Source organism: Doryrhamphus excisus, chromosome 8 (assembly GCF_030265055.1).
Source record: "Doryrhamphus excisus isolate RoL2022-K1 chromosome 8, RoL_Dexc_1.0, whole genome shotgun sequence".
Lineage (NCBI taxonomy): Eukaryota > Metazoa > Chordata > Actinopteri > Syngnathiformes > Syngnathidae > Doryrhamphus > Doryrhamphus excisus.
In genome coordinates, this window is record NC_080473.1 from 996,272 (window position 1) to 1,016,054 (window position 19,783).

At 41.7% G+C, this 19,783-nt stretch overlaps 2 protein-coding genes across 4 annotated transcripts; one reads left to right on the top strand and one right to left on the bottom strand.

Annotated features, from left to right (window-relative positions):
• Positions 1–5,933: 5,933 nt before the first annotated feature.
• Positions 5,934–9,921, bottom strand: rwdd2b (RWD domain containing 2B). The gene is made up of 4 exons (XM_058079488.1): positions 8,929–9,921; positions 8,765–8,832; positions 6,618–6,983; positions 5,934–6,550 (listed from the first exon to the last, which is right to left on the bottom strand). Exons 1-4 carry the CDS (start codon positions 9,136–9,138, stop codon positions 6,322–6,324), a joined length of 873 nt encoding a protein of 290 aa, XP_057935471.1. The 5' UTR covers positions 9,139–9,921; the 3' UTR covers positions 5,934–6,321.
• Positions 9,349–19,754, top strand: usp16 (ubiquitin specific peptidase 16). 3 transcript variants are annotated; one of them, XM_058079480.1, is made up of 18 exons: positions 9,349–9,558; positions 9,701–9,777; positions 9,854–10,047; positions 10,916–11,019; positions 11,106–11,221; positions 11,340–11,539; positions 11,605–11,700; positions 12,530–12,660; positions 14,268–14,355; positions 14,888–14,963; positions 15,030–15,121; positions 15,220–15,273; positions 16,151–16,294; positions 16,363–16,921; positions 16,997–17,088; positions 19,014–19,100; positions 19,188–19,335; positions 19,412–19,754. In XM_058079480.1, the coding sequence occupies exons 2-18, from the start codon at positions 9,717–9,719 to the stop codon at positions 19,513–19,515; spliced, it is 2,346 nt and encodes a 781-aa protein (XP_057935463.1). In that variant the 5' UTR covers positions 9,349–9,558; positions 9,701–9,716; the 3' UTR covers positions 19,516–19,754. The 3 variants fall into 3 exon arrangements, with proteins under 3 accessions (XP_057935463.1, XP_057935462.1, XP_057935464.1); XM_058079479.1 differs by having other exon boundaries at positions 9,350–9,558; positions 11,337–11,539; XM_058079481.1 differs by lacking the exon at positions 11,605–11,700 and having other exon boundaries at positions 9,350–9,558; positions 11,337–11,539.
• The last annotated feature ends 29 nt before the right edge of the window (positions 19,755–19,783 follow it).

The window sequence follows — 19,783 nt, forward strand, 5'->3', positions numbered from 1 at the left end:
TCGGGCCGCGTGCAGCCTCGTGGATGGATGATGACTGCGAGCGACCTGCTCACTGTATTCAAAAGTCATTCATCCTCCGCCGCGCGTCTTTAAATAGTCCGCCCAGGGATGCTCTGTCTGTCCTTTGATTTATTCTATATTGTGTTTTTGCAGCTAATTAAAACAAACCTCCCCCGCAGCGTTTGGCTCCATCCAGAAAGCATGGACGCCCCGGGGAGAGTACATAACGGGAAATCTTGTCTTGGGGAGTCTTTTGGGTGCGGGCAGGTGGGGGGTTGGGGGTGTAGTACCTGTGGCATAAGGTATGCAATAAATAATATGCCATCTGTTTGGTTTTCAGCACTTGAGCTCCCTCCAAAGAATCCACCAGAGACTTAATTAAAGTTGGAATATCAGCAAGCGGGATGCTGATATTCCTCCAATCAAATGACAGCTATAGAATATCACAGCATCTGTTTGATTGAGATTAATTCCTCTTGAAAGGGAAACAACGCAGACATATTTTTTATGGCATTTCACATGTTTTTACTGCTTTTAAGTCATTATTTTGAAGCTAGTATTTTTCAAACAATCTGCATATAGCGTATGGAGAGACGGGACGACGTGGCCTTAAAATAATCAGCCAGTGGGAAAAGCACAACGGAAATAGTGATGAGACTGGCACGGCCACTCCAAAAAACAAGCTGTGGTTAAATGAACAACTAATTGGATACTTGATGCGTTCAAGTGCTTTAATGAGACATTTGGAATTAACTTTACTCAGGAGGCGGTCAGACATGGCTCTTACTCTATTAGTAGTACTGGTGTATGTTTGGACTTCCTGAAAGACCAGCGATTTTTAACTGGTGGGTGGCGGGTCTTTGCCTGGGAATAAAAATAAATCATCGTATCCATTTTTTATGCAGCTGGATGTCATCCATTGACCCTCCTCAAGGCAGAAATGACGCTGTGGAGTGGTTTAGTGGTTAGTGCAGTCAGTTGGTTTCAGACCCGTCCGCAAGACCCATCTACAATATAGGAGATTCAATGTTTTCAATGTTAATGAATGGAATATTTTTGGATTTCGAGCATTGAAATCCTGTCTATGACTTTCCACATTTGGTTTCTAATATTTAAAGCCCTACAGACATGAAATAGGACCCCTACAGTCACCTTTACACTCCATTTATTTACTGTTTACACCACAGCAAGCTAGCGAGCTAACCGGTTAGCCTTTCATTCATTCATTCATTCATTTTCTACCGCTTTTCCTCACGAGTGTCACGAGCCTATCCCAGCTGTCTTCGGGTGAGAGGCAAACAACCATTCACACTCACATTCATACCTATGGACAATTTGGAGTCGGCAATTAACCTAGCATGTTTTTGGAATGTGGGAGGAAACCGGAGTACCCGGAGAAAACCCACGCATGCACGGGGAGAACATGCAAACTCCACACAGAGATCACCAATGGTGGAATTGAACCCTGGTCTCCTAGCTGTGAGGTCTGCGTGCCAACCACACGACCGCCGTGCCGCCCGCATAATATAAACTAATATATATAGTAATATATAAAATATATATATGTATAAACTGCATATTTAACCCAACAGTTGATATTTTGGTTTGGAATACTTGACCGCTGTGCAGCCCAGCCTTTCATTTATTTCTTCTAAACTGAAGAAGTTAAAACATCAAATATCGTATGTTTTGCGCCATTACTACTGCCTAGCGACCAGAATACTACATATCACTTGTATTTCAATATGTTCAGCGTAATAATGGACCATAGTCTACCACAAAACAGCAACTATTTTTGTATTAATTTCTGAAAAATGTGATATAGCAATCATATAGCAATAATCGAAGTGCGATACTGTGAGGGATGATGACCGTCGTGTACTACCATGAAGATGTTGAATGTGCCCATCTTGTCTTTTGTTGAGCTTTAGAAAGTGGTTGTTTGCTAATTTATTACAGTGGACCTTTCATTAGCGCGTTTTTCAGTTAAAATGGAAAGTTTAGGCCACGGTTGGTGTTGCGTGGTTCCGTCTGCATGTCTGTTACCGTGCCACACGTAGATGTACCTTGTGTAATACATCATTGTCGCCTAGTGAGTCGATCCCGTCTGTATACCTCCACACAACGCTCCCACCCAAAAAATCCCAGCAGTGTTTCGATGTGAACAGGTCCTGAGGGTGCCAGTATGAGTACAGTTTGGTGTAAATGTGAAAACACACTAATGCACTCTTGTAGCTATAAGACACGTGTCGTTGTGTAATCTAAACGCTACATATACAACATGTAGAAAATCACATTGGGGATTGTCTACAAAGCTCCTCTCTAAACATGTGACAACACTGCATGGAAAAAGCGGGGAAGCACCAGTGGGATTGTACTAGGTTGAATAGTTCCAGAGCGGCGTGCCAGTCGTCGTTTACGATGCCAGTCAGCGAGATAGCGAGCCTCGGGGATTACTGCAGCCAGACAGCTTCGTAAGACAACTGATTAGATCGTAGCCAGAAGAGAGAAAATGTTTAATCCCGCCGATATTTAGTATTCATGGGAAGGATCGCCGCACAAGGGTTCACCTTCAAGGGGTCATCGGGAGAGAGGGGGCCGGAATCCCAAAAAGCTGCCGGGCAAAGTTTCCCCACACTAGGACAGATTTGTGGTTTTAATTGCTTTGACAAGCAAGTTTACTTTGGAGGATTTCAGTGAAAGTGCCAATCAAGGACGTGAGTTCTGTGGTTTGCCTCTTGAGACTGTTGACTTAAAAAAAAACACAGTCAAGCTTTGGAAGCGGCACAATAAATATATCTGTCGCCTCTGTAGTGTATACACTAGTTCTCAAGCAAAGTTTGGAAACTCTTCATCGTAATTCTGCTCTGCCGAAGTCACACAAGACAATATTGTTTATATTATCTTTGCTCTGACTGGGAGCCAGCTACGGAGACACGATGAAATCCCTGTGTTGAAACAGCGCGCCGTGGTGCCGCAAACTAATTCAATTATATGCCTCACCAGTCCAATAGACCTACAGAATTGGGCTTTTGTCTGACGAAAACAAAGAAAAAATACCAGGAAATCGTGTATGAATGAAGTTTTAGCGGAGAAAAAAAGAGATTTTCACAAAGAGTTGGCCGTAGAACAAGGGATGATGGACGCTTCCCGCAGTAATTTGCCAAGCTATTTGCTTGCATTAACGAGAGCTCCTATTATCTATGCATCTTCAAAGACACTCCAAAATGACTATAATGGGGACATGATGGCGTCGGGCCAAGTAGGGCAAACATCAGGAAAAAAAAGCCTCGAAGAAAAGAACAGTGGAACGTTTTTAAAAATAAAGATGGCGGTGTAAGCACAACATTGCTGCACTGTTAGCGCTGCTATCGTGAAGATGTCCATTAGCGACTTGCTAACCGTGCAGATTAAAAAGTACTCCATTTACTGCAAGTAATATGGTTTCTTTGAGTTCTTTATAGTCATTCAATAGTGTCTACCTGTCCACCTAATGAGAACACTGACGTAGCTAGCAAACCTAGCTAGTAGGCTAACACGCTTATATAATCATGAACCTTTGCAGATTAAAAAGGTTATGAATAGTAACAAAAGCACGTGTTCATATTTGACTGAATGTGTGTGTGTGTCTTGAAGATGTTAGCAACTCGCTAGATACTCGAAAAGTACTTAATTTACCAGTTTCTTTGAGTTCTATACAGTCATTCAGTAGAGTAGTCGATATCATCCACCTAGAAAAAAAGCCTTGAAGAAAAGAACAATGGAGTGTTTTTAAAAGTAAAGGTGGCGGTGTAAGCACAACATTGCTGCACTGTTAGCGCTGCTATCGTGAAGATGTCCATTAGCGACTTGCTAACCGTGCAGATTAAAAAGTACTCCATTTACTGCAAGTAATATGGTTTCTTTGAGTTCTTTATAATCATTCAATAGTGTCTACCTGTCCACCTAATGAGAACACTGACGTAGCTAGCAAACCTAGCTAGTAGGCTAACACGCTTATATAATCATGAACCTTTGCAGATTAAAAAGGTTATGAATAGTAACAAAAGCACTAGTTCATATTTGACTGAATGTGTGTGTGTCTTGAAGATGTTAGCAACTCGCTAGATACTCGAAAAGTACTTCATTTACCAGTTTCTTTGAGTTCTATACAGTCATTCAGTAGAGTAGTCGATATCATCCACCTAGAAAAAAAGCCTTGAAGAAAAGAACAATGGAGTGTTTTTAAAAGTAAAGGTGGCGGTGTAAGCACAACATTGCTGCACTGTTAGCGCTGCTATCGTGAAGATGTCCATTAGCGACTTGCTAGCCGTGCAGATTAAAAAGTACTCCATTTACTGTAAGTAATATGGTTTCTTTGAGTTCTTTATAGTCATTCAATAGTGTCTACCTGTTGGATGATACCATCCACCTAACGAGAACACTGACGTCTCCAGGCAAGATGTCTCTTTAGCCAGCAAACCTAGCTAGTAGGCTAACACGCTAATCATGAAACTTTGCGGATTAAAAAGGTTATGAATCGTAACAAAAGCACTAGTTCATATTTGACTGAATGTGTGTGTGTCTTGAAGATGTTAGCAACTCGCTAAACACTCGAACGGAAAAAGTACTTCATTTACCAGTTTCTTTGAGTTCTATACAGTCATTCAGTAGAGTAGACGATACCATCCACCAAGAAAAAAAGCCTAGAAGAAAAGAACAATGGTGAGTTTTTAAAAGTAACGGCGGCGGTGTAAGCACAACATTGCTGTTATTGCTGTTAGCGCTGCTATAGTGAAGAAGTAAGTTAGCGACTTGCTAGCTATGCAAATTAAAGCTAGCAAGAATATCGACATCCCGAGACAAGCTGCATCTTTCGCTAAAAAAATTAGCTTGTAGTCTATCACTGTTGTATAATCATGACACATCATAGTAATAGTTACTAAAGCGCTAGGTCATTAATATTTATATTAATATCAGTGCTCCTATATTTGCGACTCGCTACCCACTCAAAAGAAAAAATACTAGGTAGTCGCTGTAGTCCCTCGAATAAAAAGTACTCAATTTAAGTAATAATTTGAGTTCCATATAGTTATTCAGTAGTGTCTAACTTTTACATGATACCATCTACCTAGCAAGAACATTGATATCTACAGGCAAGATATATCTACAGTATAGTTAGCAAAACTACAGTATAGCTAGCAAAACAAAGCTTTGTGAATTCCAAGGGTTAAGAATAGCAACTAAAGCACTAGGTTGTGGTATTAACACTGCAAAGGCAAAAAGGGAAGCTACAGCGAGGTTGTGGGTGACAATAACAGGAAGAAAGTACGTCGTGATGAGCGACCCGTTACCTGTATTGATCAGGATCGTTAATGACCTGCACAACAAGCGTAGGCACAGAGAGCTGGTCAATAACGCTGCTCCAATGTCAATGATCTAGAAACAATGCTTCTACGTGGCTTCAACAACAGCCTGATTGATGAGGTTGTGTTTTGTGGGGTTTTTTTTATTTTGTAAAATGGGTCGGAATTGTTACTTAAATAATAAAATGGAAGCAACACTATGGTATTAAGAAGACATTTAGTTGCTTTAGAGTAGGTTTTCAGCACTTCTGAGTGTGGCCTAGTTTAGTCAGTGGCTAATGAGCTAGCATTGTCTAGCGTTTTAGTGATTGACGCCATTGAGCTCAGGCAGCGGGTTTAATGGTTGAACAGTGCCATCTGCTGGACACAGCAGGACAAGCACACAGAGGCTGCTCTTCTAGAAGCAATCTGACGGGCTAACTTTTAAAGTTAAAATACATAGTGGTGTCACAGACGTGACTGTAGATATTTTACCATATACTTATAATAATAAAAGCTGTGACTTGCCCATAGTAAATGTTTTTTCCAGTTATGTTTTTAATGAATGTGTGATTGTTATCTGGGTTATTAGCAATTAAAACACCATGGTGCGTATTCCCTAGTTTTAATTGGAGTGTGAGGACACAGAGCATTGATCTGCCTTATCGTTAAAAGTAAATTAGACAGTGATGTTATCGCTATAATTCTTGGGATTAAATCAATAGACTTAATAAAAGAAGATGTCCAGATAGCCCAAATAGAACCGGACAGAGGTATCATTAGTGAAGCAAACGGGCTCCGCGGGGCATGCAGCGCTATTAAAATTGCAAATAGGAATTATCCATGACAACATCTTCATGGTCCTCTGGAGAAATATTGCTTTGAGCCATGACCGTAAGTGTGGAAGCATAATTACAAACATGTTCTTTTGGCTTTACATCCCAGAGTAGTTGGCTCTATCGCTTCATCGCTAGTTTGCAAATGAACTACATTCCCTCTACCTGCCTTCGATACCGAAATACATTTGGAAGACATCGCAGCAGCCTTTCTCCTGCAAAAACCGGTAGAGTAGGCCCAGGTCCATGTGGTTGCCTCTGGTCCCGTGAGGGTCAAACACGGCCTCCTCAAAGCCTGAGAACTTGCGCAGGGAGTCCACACTTCTGCCCAGCAGGGAAATGTCTTCTCTGTGTCGAATCATGATCCGCTTCCATGTCAGAAGCTTCACTCTGTCCCAGGATAACAAGGTGAGACACTACAGCGATGAACAAACATCCGCGTACAAACAGAAGTTACCTGGACCAGAACTCCTCGCAGGCCGGCTGTGGACCCTCCACACAAACAATCCCAGGCTTCCCAGGCATGCTGAACCCAGTCAAGCCGAGCTCTTTGGCCCACTCCAAGATGTTCTTCCTCTTGGTGCTGTTGTAGATGTGATGGCTGTAGATCCACAGTCGACTGAAGGCTTCCTGCCGCTGCGGCGAGGCCGCGTCCCTCTCGGGGGGCACCGATGAGCCCCTCTTGTTACCGAAGCCCTGCAGGTTGTCTCTCAGCCAGTCCACCGCTGACAGCACGCACACTTCCCCCAGGCAGGCTTCCGTGAGGTACGCGTTGAGACCGGCGTGCAGCTGCGTCCGCTGGGCTCGGCTCAGTCCAGAAGACCTGAGGCAAGCACGGTATGTCACACGGGATCACCGTGTTCCACATCTAGACTTTTCTACTCAATACATCTCTGCAAGGCATTGAAAATACATGGAAATACTACTGCAAAACATAATAGAGCATGTACAGTATATTACTGTGTACAATTAAGGCAGGGCCCAACAAAGAGTGGAGTGGGGTCCATTTGCAGTCAGCGGCTAGTTTTTCCACATTCGAATACATATAATTGTACCAAAAAAAACAGCAAACATTGGAAAAAAATAAGTGAAAATATGAAGAAAAAACTGGGAAGCTAATGTACTAATAACCTGATCCAGGGATGTGCAAGCTTTTTCACCGACGGCCACATAGTGAAAAAAGAAAACTATAATTGACTATATTAACATAATATAACTTTTTACACAGCCTAATTTTCCAAAAATTACAACTTTATTTTGTTTTGTTTATGTCTCATAATATTATGACTTTGAAATAACTTATTTTTTTCTTCCCTATTTCAACTCTATGCTACTCAAATGACCTTATTTTTCCCTCATAATATTACAAGTTTACTGCGGACGAGTGGTTAGCGCGCAGGCCAAACAGCTAGGAGACCTGAGTTCGATTCCACCCTCGGCCATCTCTGTGTGGAGTTTGCATGTTCTCCCCGTGCATGCGTGGGGTTTTTCCAGGTACTCCGGTTTCCTCCCACATTCCAAAAACATGCTAGGTTAATTGGCGACTCCAAATTGTCCATAGGTATGAAAGTGAGTGTGAATGGTTGTTTGTCTATATGTGCCCTGTGATTGGCTGCCGACCAGTCCAGCGGTGTACCCCGCCTCTCGCCTGAAGACAACTGGGATAGGTTCCAGCACCCGCGCGTCCCTCGTGAGAATAAACGGTAGAAAATGAATGAATATTACAAGTTTGTTTTTGTCAAATTGGGTCATTTTTTTCTTGAAAAAGTCATATTCTTGACTTAATATTTTGACTTTATTCTCATAAAACTACAGCTGTTTTTTTTTCAACCATTTCAACTTTCTCCTTGTAAATAATCGTCTACTAATTGTATGATTTTGTTCACATTATACAGTATGTTTTCCAGAAATGACAAGTATATTTTGTTTTATTTCTCATACGACTTTTAAAAAACTGATATTCTTCTTGAATATTTCAACTGTATTCTACTAAAGTGACATTATTTTTTCTCATAATATTACAAGTACATTTTCGCAAAGTTGCAACACTTTTTCTTGTTAGAATACAAGTTTTTTCTCATAATATTTTTATTCTCGTAAAATTACAGTAGTTTTGACTTTTTACTGCGTTTTTTTTTTCATTTTTAAAAACCATTTCCACTTTCTTTGTAAATTTTCTTCTAATAATTATGACATTTATTCCCATAATATTTTGACTTTATTCCAATTGTATACATTTTCCCCAATGTAATTTAAAAAATTATCACAGTGTTATTCCCGTATTCCTTTTAAATCAAGTTCTGCGTGCATTGTGACCTTTTTTATTTGTTTACAGAAAAAAATCATATCATAGCATATATAGAAAATATAGTTATTCATGTTGTTACTGTCCACCTGTTGTGCTTAATTGATATTTGTACATTTTAGAATATTTATAATAGATTTACTGTAGTAACAACAATAATAGGGAAAACGAAGATATATATAATATGTAAGGTAATTATATATTGCATAATAAGTTTATATCTGCAATATGTTTTTAAATACTATCATGCATGCTGATTTTTGAACATATAAAAGTCAAATAAATCAAATGTGGCTCACCTGACTGTTAACTCTGGGATGATACTGGGATATTCTGATGGAAAGGTACAGGACAGTAGAAAATCCACCTGTGAAGATTGGAGAAGTGTCAAGAACATCGTGGAACATATGTGAGAACTTTAGTCAAAGTAATAATCGGTGACATATTGTATTGTGTCGCTTACTCCCTCGGTGCTGTCATCCTGTAGCTTCTGCTTGATGACGAACTGGGGTCTGGAGGACGGAGGTGGTGATGATGATGACCCGTCCACGTAGTCGCGGAGCTCGGCCATGGCCAGGTGGTCCACAATCTCCAACTCTTCATGCGTGGGGAACATGCTGCTGAGAAGTTCTATCTCTGCAAGCTGAGATGCAGCCCACTCTTGGAACGACATGCTAACTATAGCTACCGAATGGTTAGTTATTAGACAATTGCAGCGTCTACGTGTTGTTTTTCATGTTTAAATGACTGTTTTTCAGCCAATATCAACAACACGTACACGTTGAATACGCCCACGGAAGCCGCATACGCTCAAAACTCAGCTTAGCATGCTAGCGACTGAGGCTTGTTGCCAACCGGAACATTTTAAGCGACGCACAGGAAGTGCTCGTACCGGACAATAGAAAACTGTCACTTTGGTTTTTGTTCCCCCTTCTCATCCGCATGCTGCCAAATCATTTTTTCGCGGTATTTGTCCAAATTCCCACACTTTCATGGATAATTTGCAAAGATAACCACGTGTGGATTAAAGATGGCGTCTGCTAAAAGTACGCGAAAGTGAAAGTGTGACGTGTTCCGCCTCTGTTTGTGCCCAGTAAGTGTACCTACCGGGGAGGCGATTCACGTTGGGTCGTTACGTTGACGAATCCGGCTTTGAACTAATTCGCATACGTGGTGGATTTTAAGCAATATTACAAACAACGTGTTATGTGTTTTGCTTTTGTGTCTCCTCGCAGCGGCGCATAGGCGAGCATGGGCAAGAAAAGGGCTAAGGACAGAGGCTCCAGAGAGGATGATGACGTTGAGATGATAGGTAAGCACTCTTGACACTTGAACGCATTCCTTCAAATGATGCTTGTCTGCGGTCATTTGTTTCGTCCTCGGTCCAGTTTGCAGGCACATTAGGAAAGGAGCAGACCAAACTGTCCTGAAGAAGATATCTGGGAACTCCGATTGGACAAGTTGCCAGGATTGTAAACATGAAGAAAACAAGGAGAACATCTGCACCGGCCCTTCTAGGGACGCAGAGGATGAGAAAGAAGCAGCGACATCCGTGTGGATGTGCATGAAATGTGGCCACCGAGTGAGTGTCCATGTGGAATGTTGATTTTTATCAACTCTGCTGCATTTACTCAAACTTTTTTCACTAAAAATATAATATATGGTATTCAACCCAGCAGACAGCATTCAGGTTTGGATGTTTCACTATATGTCTTGTAAAATCTTTTGAGATTACAGCATATTTTAGAAGCTTTTTGTCAAATCCAAACAGGTAAAAAAAAAATCAGACTATAAAAATACCTACATAGTCAACCCAGCCCACAGTGTTTTGTTTTAAATGTTTGAAGTCACAAAAACTCTTGAAAATTATACTTTAGAAACTTTTTTATGTGAAATCTAAGCTGGTAAAATCCCAGAATATAAACGTATTTGACCCACATTACATTTTGGTTTCAAATATTTGAATTATATCTCATAATATGTCATGGAAACTCTTTAAAATTATACTTCAGAAGCTGTTAGTGAACTCAAAGCTGGTAAAAAATAGCATAATATAAACTACGATATATAATATATGCATATATATATGGGTGTGATATATAAAATATATGTGTGTGTGTGTGTATGTATATATATGTGTGTGTATATATATATATATATATATATGTGTGTATATATATATATATATGTGTGTGTGTGTATATGTGTGTATATATATATATATATATATATATATATATATATATACTGAATATTTAACCCAACAGTTGATATTTTGGTATGGAATACTTGAGCTAAGCCCTGTAATATGTTACAAATATCCTTTTAAAAGTATTTTGAAGCTGGTAACAATACAAGAATGTAAAAATAAGCTACGTATTTTGGTTTGGAATATTTGAGGTACATTACACAGTCTTTGTGTTGGATAACAAAAAGTTATGTTCTTGAAGGGATGTGGGCGAAGCTCTGAGAACCAGCACGCCATCAAACATTATGAAACCCCTCGCTCGGATCCTCACTGCGTGGTCATCAGTTTGGACAGCTGGAGCGTTTGGTGAGACGGCCAATCAGTGACGGCACTTCCTGTGAGCGGAATTCTATCACTATTGTTTGTTCACCGCGGTTGGCCAACCCTCTCAGGTGCTACGAGTGCGACGACGAAGTCCAGTACTCCAGAAGCAGTCAGCTGGCTCAGCTGGTGAACAACATCAAAAAGAAATCACAGTCGGATCTGGTAGACAACGCACAGAAAATAGGTAACACCACGCTGGAACCTGTATGAGGTCAAACAAAAAAAAAAAACAAATGTTCTCACAGTTAACAATGGGAATACAATTGCACACTTTAAATCTTTTTGTCCACTGACTGAAGAAGCCAGCGCTGTGGAGGAATCTCGAAAGCAAGCCCTGGAGGAAGACGAGGACAAGGAGAACAAGGAGAACCAGAGGCGTGACAGGAAAAGCGCCAAGACGGAGCCTCGGAACTCCATCAGTGCAGCGGAAGACAGCAGCGGCGTTCCCGTGAGGGGACTGAGCAACCTGGGAAACACGTGCTTCTTCAATGCCGTCATCCAGGTGAGCAGCGATGGACACCTAAGCGAGAGAAAGGCTAAAAATCCGTGGCTAATTCTTCTTTGCAGAACCTCTCTCAGACACATCTGCTGAGGCAGACTCTCAGCAAAGTTATAGACGACAAGACCGAGCTGAGCGTCCCACCTGCTGTCACCTCCACACTGGTGTGTCACCATGCCTTCTTAACTGCTCTTTAGTCTTTCCTTTTATCATTTAGGTTAATTGGTTCCGGACCCGACAGTGATAAGTGAGTTTCCGCCAAGTAGGATTCCTTTTTTAGAAATTGAATATTTTTGGAGTTATCGCTTAGAAAACCTTTCAAATACTCTTTCAAACATAATTAGAGCTCGCTAGACATGAAATAACACCCCTATAGTCGCCCTTCTTACCCTTTATCGTACACACAATAGGAGAAAATAAGACTCATATGTTAGCATTGGGAGTTTGCATGTTCTCCCCGTGCATGCGTGGGTTTTCTCCGGGTACTCCGGTTTCCTCCCACATTCCAAAAACATGCTAGGTTAATTGGCGACTCCAAATTGTCCATAGGTATGAATGTGAGTGTGAATGGTTGTTTGTCTATATGTGCCCTGTGATTGGCTGGCCACCAGTCTAGGGTGTACCCCGCCTTACGCCCGAAGACAGCTGGGATAGGCTCCAGCACCCCCGCGACCCTCGTGAGGAAAAGCGGTAGAAAATGAATGAATGAATGAATGTTAGCATTGGGACAGTTGCTTGTCTTTGCTTCTTTTTTTTTACTTCCTGTTTCTGCACACGACTTCCTGCGGTGGCCATTGATATTACTGACACCCAGTGACCTGTGTTGAACACCCATATCATCACAGTGTCTTTGAATGCATCTTCTCAATTCCTTAAATTTTTGATTTTAATTCATTTTGACATCTTTAAAAATGCCTCATTTAATCTACACAGTGAAGAGTGAAGCTGCGAGGGATCACTGTTTGATATCTATTTTTATGTTTTGGAGCGCAGAAGCCTGTTGTGGTGCAACTGGACCAGCCTGGATCGCTGACTGTGGCCATGTATCAGCTGCTCAATGAGATCCAAGATTCAAAGAAGGGCGTGGTGACGCCGCGGGAGCTGTTCACACAAGTTTGTAAAAAGTGAGCACTTTCTTTTCCTCCTGGGAAATACCAATGGAAATCCATTGAACCTGAGCCAAAATGTCTTAGTATCTTAAAGCCTTTACCGACAGTTTCCAAAAACTCAGACTCTGAGTTTGTGTGTAGACTGGTAAAGCTGAGCTTTTTGTGTGTGCCACAACTGGTCGTACGGGCTTCTGCAGCGGCGCTACCAACAAAGACAGGGTGCGAGTGTGATGTGCTGACGTTTGTGTCGTAGACCAGTCGCAGAGGCTCTTTGTCATGTCAGACAAACTCTACGGGCACTTGGTATGCCTTTGTGTGTCTTTTGTTGTTCTGCTGGTGTCAGGTTTGGCCAGAGTGTCCGTATCCTTGTTGTGCACCGCTCGTACATAATTAGGGCACCTAACACTTTTTCAGATATTTCTGAAAAATCTGGCCTTAAAGCGGACCCATTGTGCTTATTTTTTAACCCTTTGTATTGAGTTGTGGACTCCAATAGAGCAGCTACACACAATAACCAGCACAGAAAGCGTTCTAGATCTTCCAGAGCAGGGGTGCTCACACTTTTTCAGCATGCGAGCTACTTTTAAAATGACCGAGTCAAAATGATCTACCCACTACAAAAATGCAAAACATCTATTTATTTTCAAATGTATTGAGGATTATTTGTACGTACAATGTATGTTGATGTACCTTACATAACCAAATGAGCCAATATTGCAAAACACACATAATTAACTATTAACATTTTTTGTAATTACCTGAGTTTACTTTGATGACTTGCACTGAATTGAACCAGCCAGGGATGCATAGTCCGGACAGTAGCTGCTGATAGCCAGCCTCAAGCACACTTCCAAATGTTTATGAGTCATGGATAATATCCGTATCACAATATCCATATAATATTCCATATCCGTATGGAAGTGATATGTTTTTTGCCTTTTTACTTGGTCCAGTTTTTGCCTTTTTACTTGGTCCAGCTCCTTCACTCATTTTAGTGACCATAAACTTTAGCGAGGGCTTTAAAATCTCGCAATTCGCCGACTAGCTTAGCACTTTGCATCGTTGTTTACGCATGAGCGGTGACCTAAAGGTCAAAATTCAGTTGTCATCTGACTGGTTGTCCTGTATGTCAATCAAGTAACGGGGATGGATGATAGGCTGACATCGTAAGTTCTGCTGCACTTAGAGACGTTGTTTGATTTGATTGGTCGCCCGAAGGGCAACATTCAGTTGTCATCTGAATGGCTGCCCTGTATATCAATCAAGTGACGGCATTGATGCTGGGATGATATTTTTTTAATGTCACGCCACGATCGACCAGCGATCGACCAGTACCACCTCCGCGATCGACCGGTAGCTCGCGATCGACTTAATGAGCACCCCTGTTCCAGAGCATAATAGGTCCCCTTTAAGTTGAGTTGTAATGTACGAACGAAAACATGAACTGCAAAGTACAAAAGTAATGTTGGTCATCGTAGCTATTCTTCCAGCTACATACTAGTCTGCCGTATGCACGTACCTAGTTTTTTTTTTTCCTCTGAGATTTTTTTTTTGGGTGGTATAAGTTTTTGCCACTTTTGAGGTATAATTGTCCGGCCAAACACGACGTCTTGTGTGTGCAGGGCTACAAGGTTCAAGGGCTTTCAGCAGCAGGACAGCCAGGAGCTCCTGCGCTACCTGTTGGACGGGATGAGAGCGGAGGAGACCAAAGTATGCACACTCACACCCAAAGCACACACTGTCCCCAACAGGACTGCAATGCATCTCTGACTAGATCGAGTCTAATTTACAATGCTGTCCGCTATACGCTGCTGTAATGGCAAGCTGCAGTGCCAGTCCCATTATAGTGTGTTCATGAGCTGGGGTGAAACGGTAGTGCCATATTTATTAAAAAAAGAAGAAAACATTTAGTGCCAAATCTATCTGTGGCAGTCCAAATTGATTACTGACGGGCCACTACAAATGTATGACTATAGGGGAAACACTGGGTTCTGTGTATGGAAATTTGTTGTTTGTATTTTTTATCTAATTCCTTAATTTAACTAGATTAAAAATGTGTTGTATGTATGTACCATATTAGCTAATGGGACTGTAAAGGTGACTATAGGGGTGTTGTTCTATGTCCAGGGGGCTCTAATAATGTTAAAAAGCCTATTTAGAAGATGGTAAAGAGGTTTTCTATGCTGTAGGTATCGCAATATCCGATGAATAAATAAGGAATTCTTGAAATGATTGTTTTTAGAGGGTTAGCGTTGCCGTCACAGAGGCACTCAAGCAATCGGTCACGGATGGAGAGCAGCTCAAGTCTGTTGTGAAAGGTAGGCTGCAATGTTGCACTGTTAGGTGGAAAGGTCGTCATTTAACGGCAAGCTTTTGAACTGCAGAGTACGAGAGAAACGGCATCCCCAAGAACTTTGTCGATCAGGTGTTTGGCGGCGAAATGACCAGCACGATCATGTGTCAGCAGTGTAAGACGGTCAGTGTCGCCATCCGTATTAAAAACGGCATCACAACGTTGCAGCGTGAAAAACGGGAAAGGACGATGCTAACCGGCCTCTTGTTTTGCTCTCGCAGGTCTCTGTGGTCACTGAGATGTTTCTGGACCTTTCTCTTCCTGTGTCTGATCAAGTAAAGATTTGTATTGTACACGCTTTTCACATAAGTTAATTATGCATACTTTAAATAGATATCTTATTGATTAGTTTCCTTTTTAGACACAACTTCATCGGTCTTACTTGAGAATAAGGGTGAATGTTTATATTTTCTATTTTTAACATTTTCACACAAATGTTGGTTATTATAAAAAAAATTGAATTTCACGGCTTCACTCTATCATGGTTTTATTTATTTTATTAATAGATTCTGTTTTTGTGGTTGAATATGGCCAATAATTAGTAAAGAAAAATGAGTAGTTCAGCACTTTTGACATATTTTTGGTCTAAATTAAGCATTTTCAAGCATAACTACACAGTAAAAGGCATTCAGAAGGCATTGTGAGGATATGTGGTATTGTATACCGGTCACTAGTCAGTCAGTAATGATATATTGAAGCTGAAAATTTTGTACATAAACTGGATTTTAAAAAACAAGAAGGAACTCTCCCACTGTCAACATTATAGTCTTATTTTCCCTTATGTTTACCATGTTGGGTAAAAGGAGTGTAAAGCTGACTATAGGGGTGTTATTTCATGTCTAAAGGGCTCTAATAATGTTAAAAGGCCTATATAGACGGTGGGAAACTGGATTTCTACAATAATATATCTTATTTTTTCCTATTGTGTTTACTATATTGGCTAATAGGAGCGTAACAGTGACTATCTCTAGCTATGAAATATTCTATTGATAAATCAAGAATCCAACTTTGCAGAAATTCTCTGGGTCAGGTAGCAATGGTATTAAGTGTAGCCAAGATGCTCAGGCCCTGCTTGAATTTGACATATGGAAACAATCTGCCGGATTTTAGTTTGCTTTTTTTAGGTGTTTATGTCCATATCTATTCCAACAGGGTTACAGGAAGAACCAGAAGAAAGTGGTCCAGAAAGGCCGCGACATGAGCGAGGACGGCAGGGAAAGTCAAAGTGAAGACGTTCCCACGGGGAGCAAGTACCAGCAGAAGAAAGCCAAGAAGCAGGCCAAGAAGCAAGCAAAGGTGACCCTTTGGAAGGCTTTGCTTGAGGTGGTGTTTGTAGATCTAACTGCTTTAATTTGTATTTTCAGCATCAAAAGAGGCAGCAGAAGCTGGAGAGCAGAGTCATTTTGAGCAGTGTGACATCGTCAAGCGGCACGGAGCGCCAACAGGGCGGCTCTGCTGAGGTTGCTGAGAATTCTGCGCAGGCAAGCAACCTGAACACCAAAGAGGAGGTCCGGCCTGACGAGGAGAAAGACGACTCATCAATCAATCGCTTCGTCACCTTAACCGAGACGCGGCGCTCCGACGCCACCTTTCAAGACGACGACGAAGACGATGCCGATGCTCGGCTGGTTGGCGAGATGGAGAAAATCAACCTGAACGATGCCTTCATCGACTCGTACGTGTTGGAAACGTGTGTTGAGAGCGAGGATGAAGCGCAGGAGGAGGCCAAGGAATACACAGTAGTCAACCAGGACCCGGAGCTGGCCTTCCAGACTCTGGCCAGCAGGGCTTCCCCCGACACGCAGGAGTGCTCGGTGGAGTCGTGTCTGTTCCACTTCACAGAAGAAGAAACCCTCAGCCAGAACAACAGCCTCCTGTGCGTCACCTGCACCAAACGGCAGGCTAGCAAGGACAAAGCTGCAGGTAGAAGACGAATGACACGAGTGCACGCCTCAGGCCGGGCGGGAGTCACCTCGCTCCTGTGTTCTTCCTTTCCAGGATCTAAGAACATCTACACTGAAGCCTTGAAGCAAATGCTTATTTCCTCTCCACCGCCGGTTCTGACGCTTCACCTGAAGAGATTTCAACAGGTAATCCAGCAAGATGATATTAGTTCACACTGGGGGTGTCCTAACTTTCTCCAGCGAGTGCCAAACAGAAGTAGGGTGGTCTTCAACTCGGGAAACGTTTTTTTGTTTAGTGTTTCCAGCAAGTGAGCGTATTACTAACATTGTCTTCAAGCGCAAGTGGGGATATCACACATCAGAAATAGGAATAACACTGCTCAAAAACATCTCATATCCACTATAAGCGATGTTGACTTCTTTATTAAAGCAAATTAGGCTGATTGGTATGACATTAGGCTATCTATGACTAAATCAAAGACATTCTATGTAAAAACCCTGCCCCCTTTTAGTCGGAATGGTACAATCTTGATCACATGACATTTTCATGCTGTAATGATGGCGGTGCAAAAGTCAGCCTTTTGTTAGAAATAGAACACTGGGGGTCTTGATGGCAGATGCTGAAACACTGCATCAACAGTATGCAGAACGTCACTACTGCCACCTGTTGCCCACACCCCGAACAGCAGCGCACAACCCTACACCCTTTGTTACAACAGTCAACTATTCTAAGATGCCTACATACACATATAGTATATTCTTCTTTAGCATTTCACTTATGCTACTAAAATGACATTATTTTCCTTATCATATTACGAGTTCGGCGGATGAGTGGTTAGGGCGCAGGCCACACAGCTAGGAGACCCGAGTTCGATTCCACACTCGGCCATTATCAAGCCAGGGCTCTTGTTGTAACAAACAGCACAAAAACGTCAGCTGTTTCTATATGGAGTTTGCATGCCCCCCCCCCCCCGTGCATGCGTGGGTTTTCTCCGGAGACTCCGGTTTCCTCCCACATTCCAAAAACATGCTCGGTTAATTGGTGACTCCAAATTGTCCATAGGTATGAATGTGAGTGTGAATGGTTGTTTGTTTATATGTGCCCTGTGATTGGCTGGCGACCAGTCCAGGGTGTACCCCGCCTCTCGCCTGAAGACAGCTGGGATAGGCTCCAGCACCTCCTGACCCTTGTGAGGATAAGCAGTAGAAAATGAATGAATTTTGCGTGTTTATTTTATTTTTAGTCAACTTTTTTTTCTGGAAATATTTTTCTCATAATTATGACTTTATTACCATAATATTTTAACATTATCCTTGTAACATTAACTTTTTTTGCACCTTATTTTCAAAAAGTGATTGACACTTTATTTTTTATTTCTCATAATATTACGACTTAAATTTTTTTTTCATTTTCTTTCATTCAACTTTATACTACTATAATTACTCTGTCTTTATATTCATAACATTATGGTTTTTCTTGTTTGATTACAACTTTTTTTCTCATATTTGGACTTTATTCTTGTAAAATTACTGGTGATTTTTCTATTTTTGCTGGTGCTATTGTTGTGTTTTATTTTATTTTCTTAAAAGGGACCTATTATGCTCTTTCCACTTTTCTGACCTATAAATGTACTTAGAATGTTGTATTCTCGTGTTAAACCATGCCAAAGTTTCAGATAATGAGGTTTGCGCATTTGGATGGCTGACATCAGTGAGACAGACCTCCTTATATGGGCGTGCCTGGGTACAAGCTGTAGGCCTGCCTCCTCCTCGCTGTTTTGTCTTAGGAGTGTAACCAATCACAGTTCAATGGGCATGCCTGGAGGTGGGCCGTGGGTAGAATAAATAAAAACAAACCGTTTTCGAAATCCAAGGAAACCCAGCTGGAATAGGTGCAGTTTCTGAAAGATGTAGAAAGCTTTTTGTGTGGATTATGGTGTGTAGCTGCTCCATAGTAGTCCACAATTCAATACAAAAGGCCAGGAAACTTGCATAATAGGTCCCCTTTAAATTATATTTTTAAAATGTCACATAAAAAAAGCAGCCGTGGGCTGCACTTCTCGTGGAACTGCAGCGTGTCTTCTGTTCAATGCCTCCTTCTTTGTCTGTAGAACGGCTACAGTATATGTAAGGTGAACCGACATGTCCCCTTCCCTCTTATACTGGATCTCGCCCCTTTTTGTGCCCTCAAAAGTAAGGCAAGTACAACATTTCTTCATCTTTTGGTTGCAGCTTTGGAATGAGGTGATAATAGAACAGCTAAGATTTTTTTTTCCTTCTTTCAGAACGTGCCAGAAGGTGAAAATCATATTTTGTACAGCCTGTACGGCATCGTAGAGCACAGCGGCACAATGAGGTCCGGTCACTACAAGGCGTACGTGAAAGTACGACAGCAGAGCTGCGTCTCATCCTCCGGCAGACTGGTGGCAGAAGGTGGGTGCACACAGCGTGAGCGGTGTTATCCTAAGGCGTATTGATGGTGTTCTGCAGCCCGTGTCCCATCTTGCAGGAGGATCGTGGTTCCACATCAGCGACACGAGCGTGCAGCCCGTGAGCGAGAGCAAAGTGCAGAGCAGCCAAGCCTACCTCCTGTTCTACGAGAGGCTACGCTAATCACAAACAGTGCCTCTCATAGCTCTTCATCATATGGAGTCTCGCCCTATCTCAGCTTCTTTTCTATGTCAGCGACTCTCAACTGAGCTGTGATGAAATTATTATGACTTCTCAGTGGACATTTATTCAGTTGGTGTTGGGAGATCAACCACAAGTTAGCAGCTGTATTTCCCCCCCAGTCATGGGAATGTGTCAAGATGTGCAAACAAAGTCATAAATAGATTTTTACACAATCATTAACTTTCGTTTTCCTTGAGGGTGTGTGTCG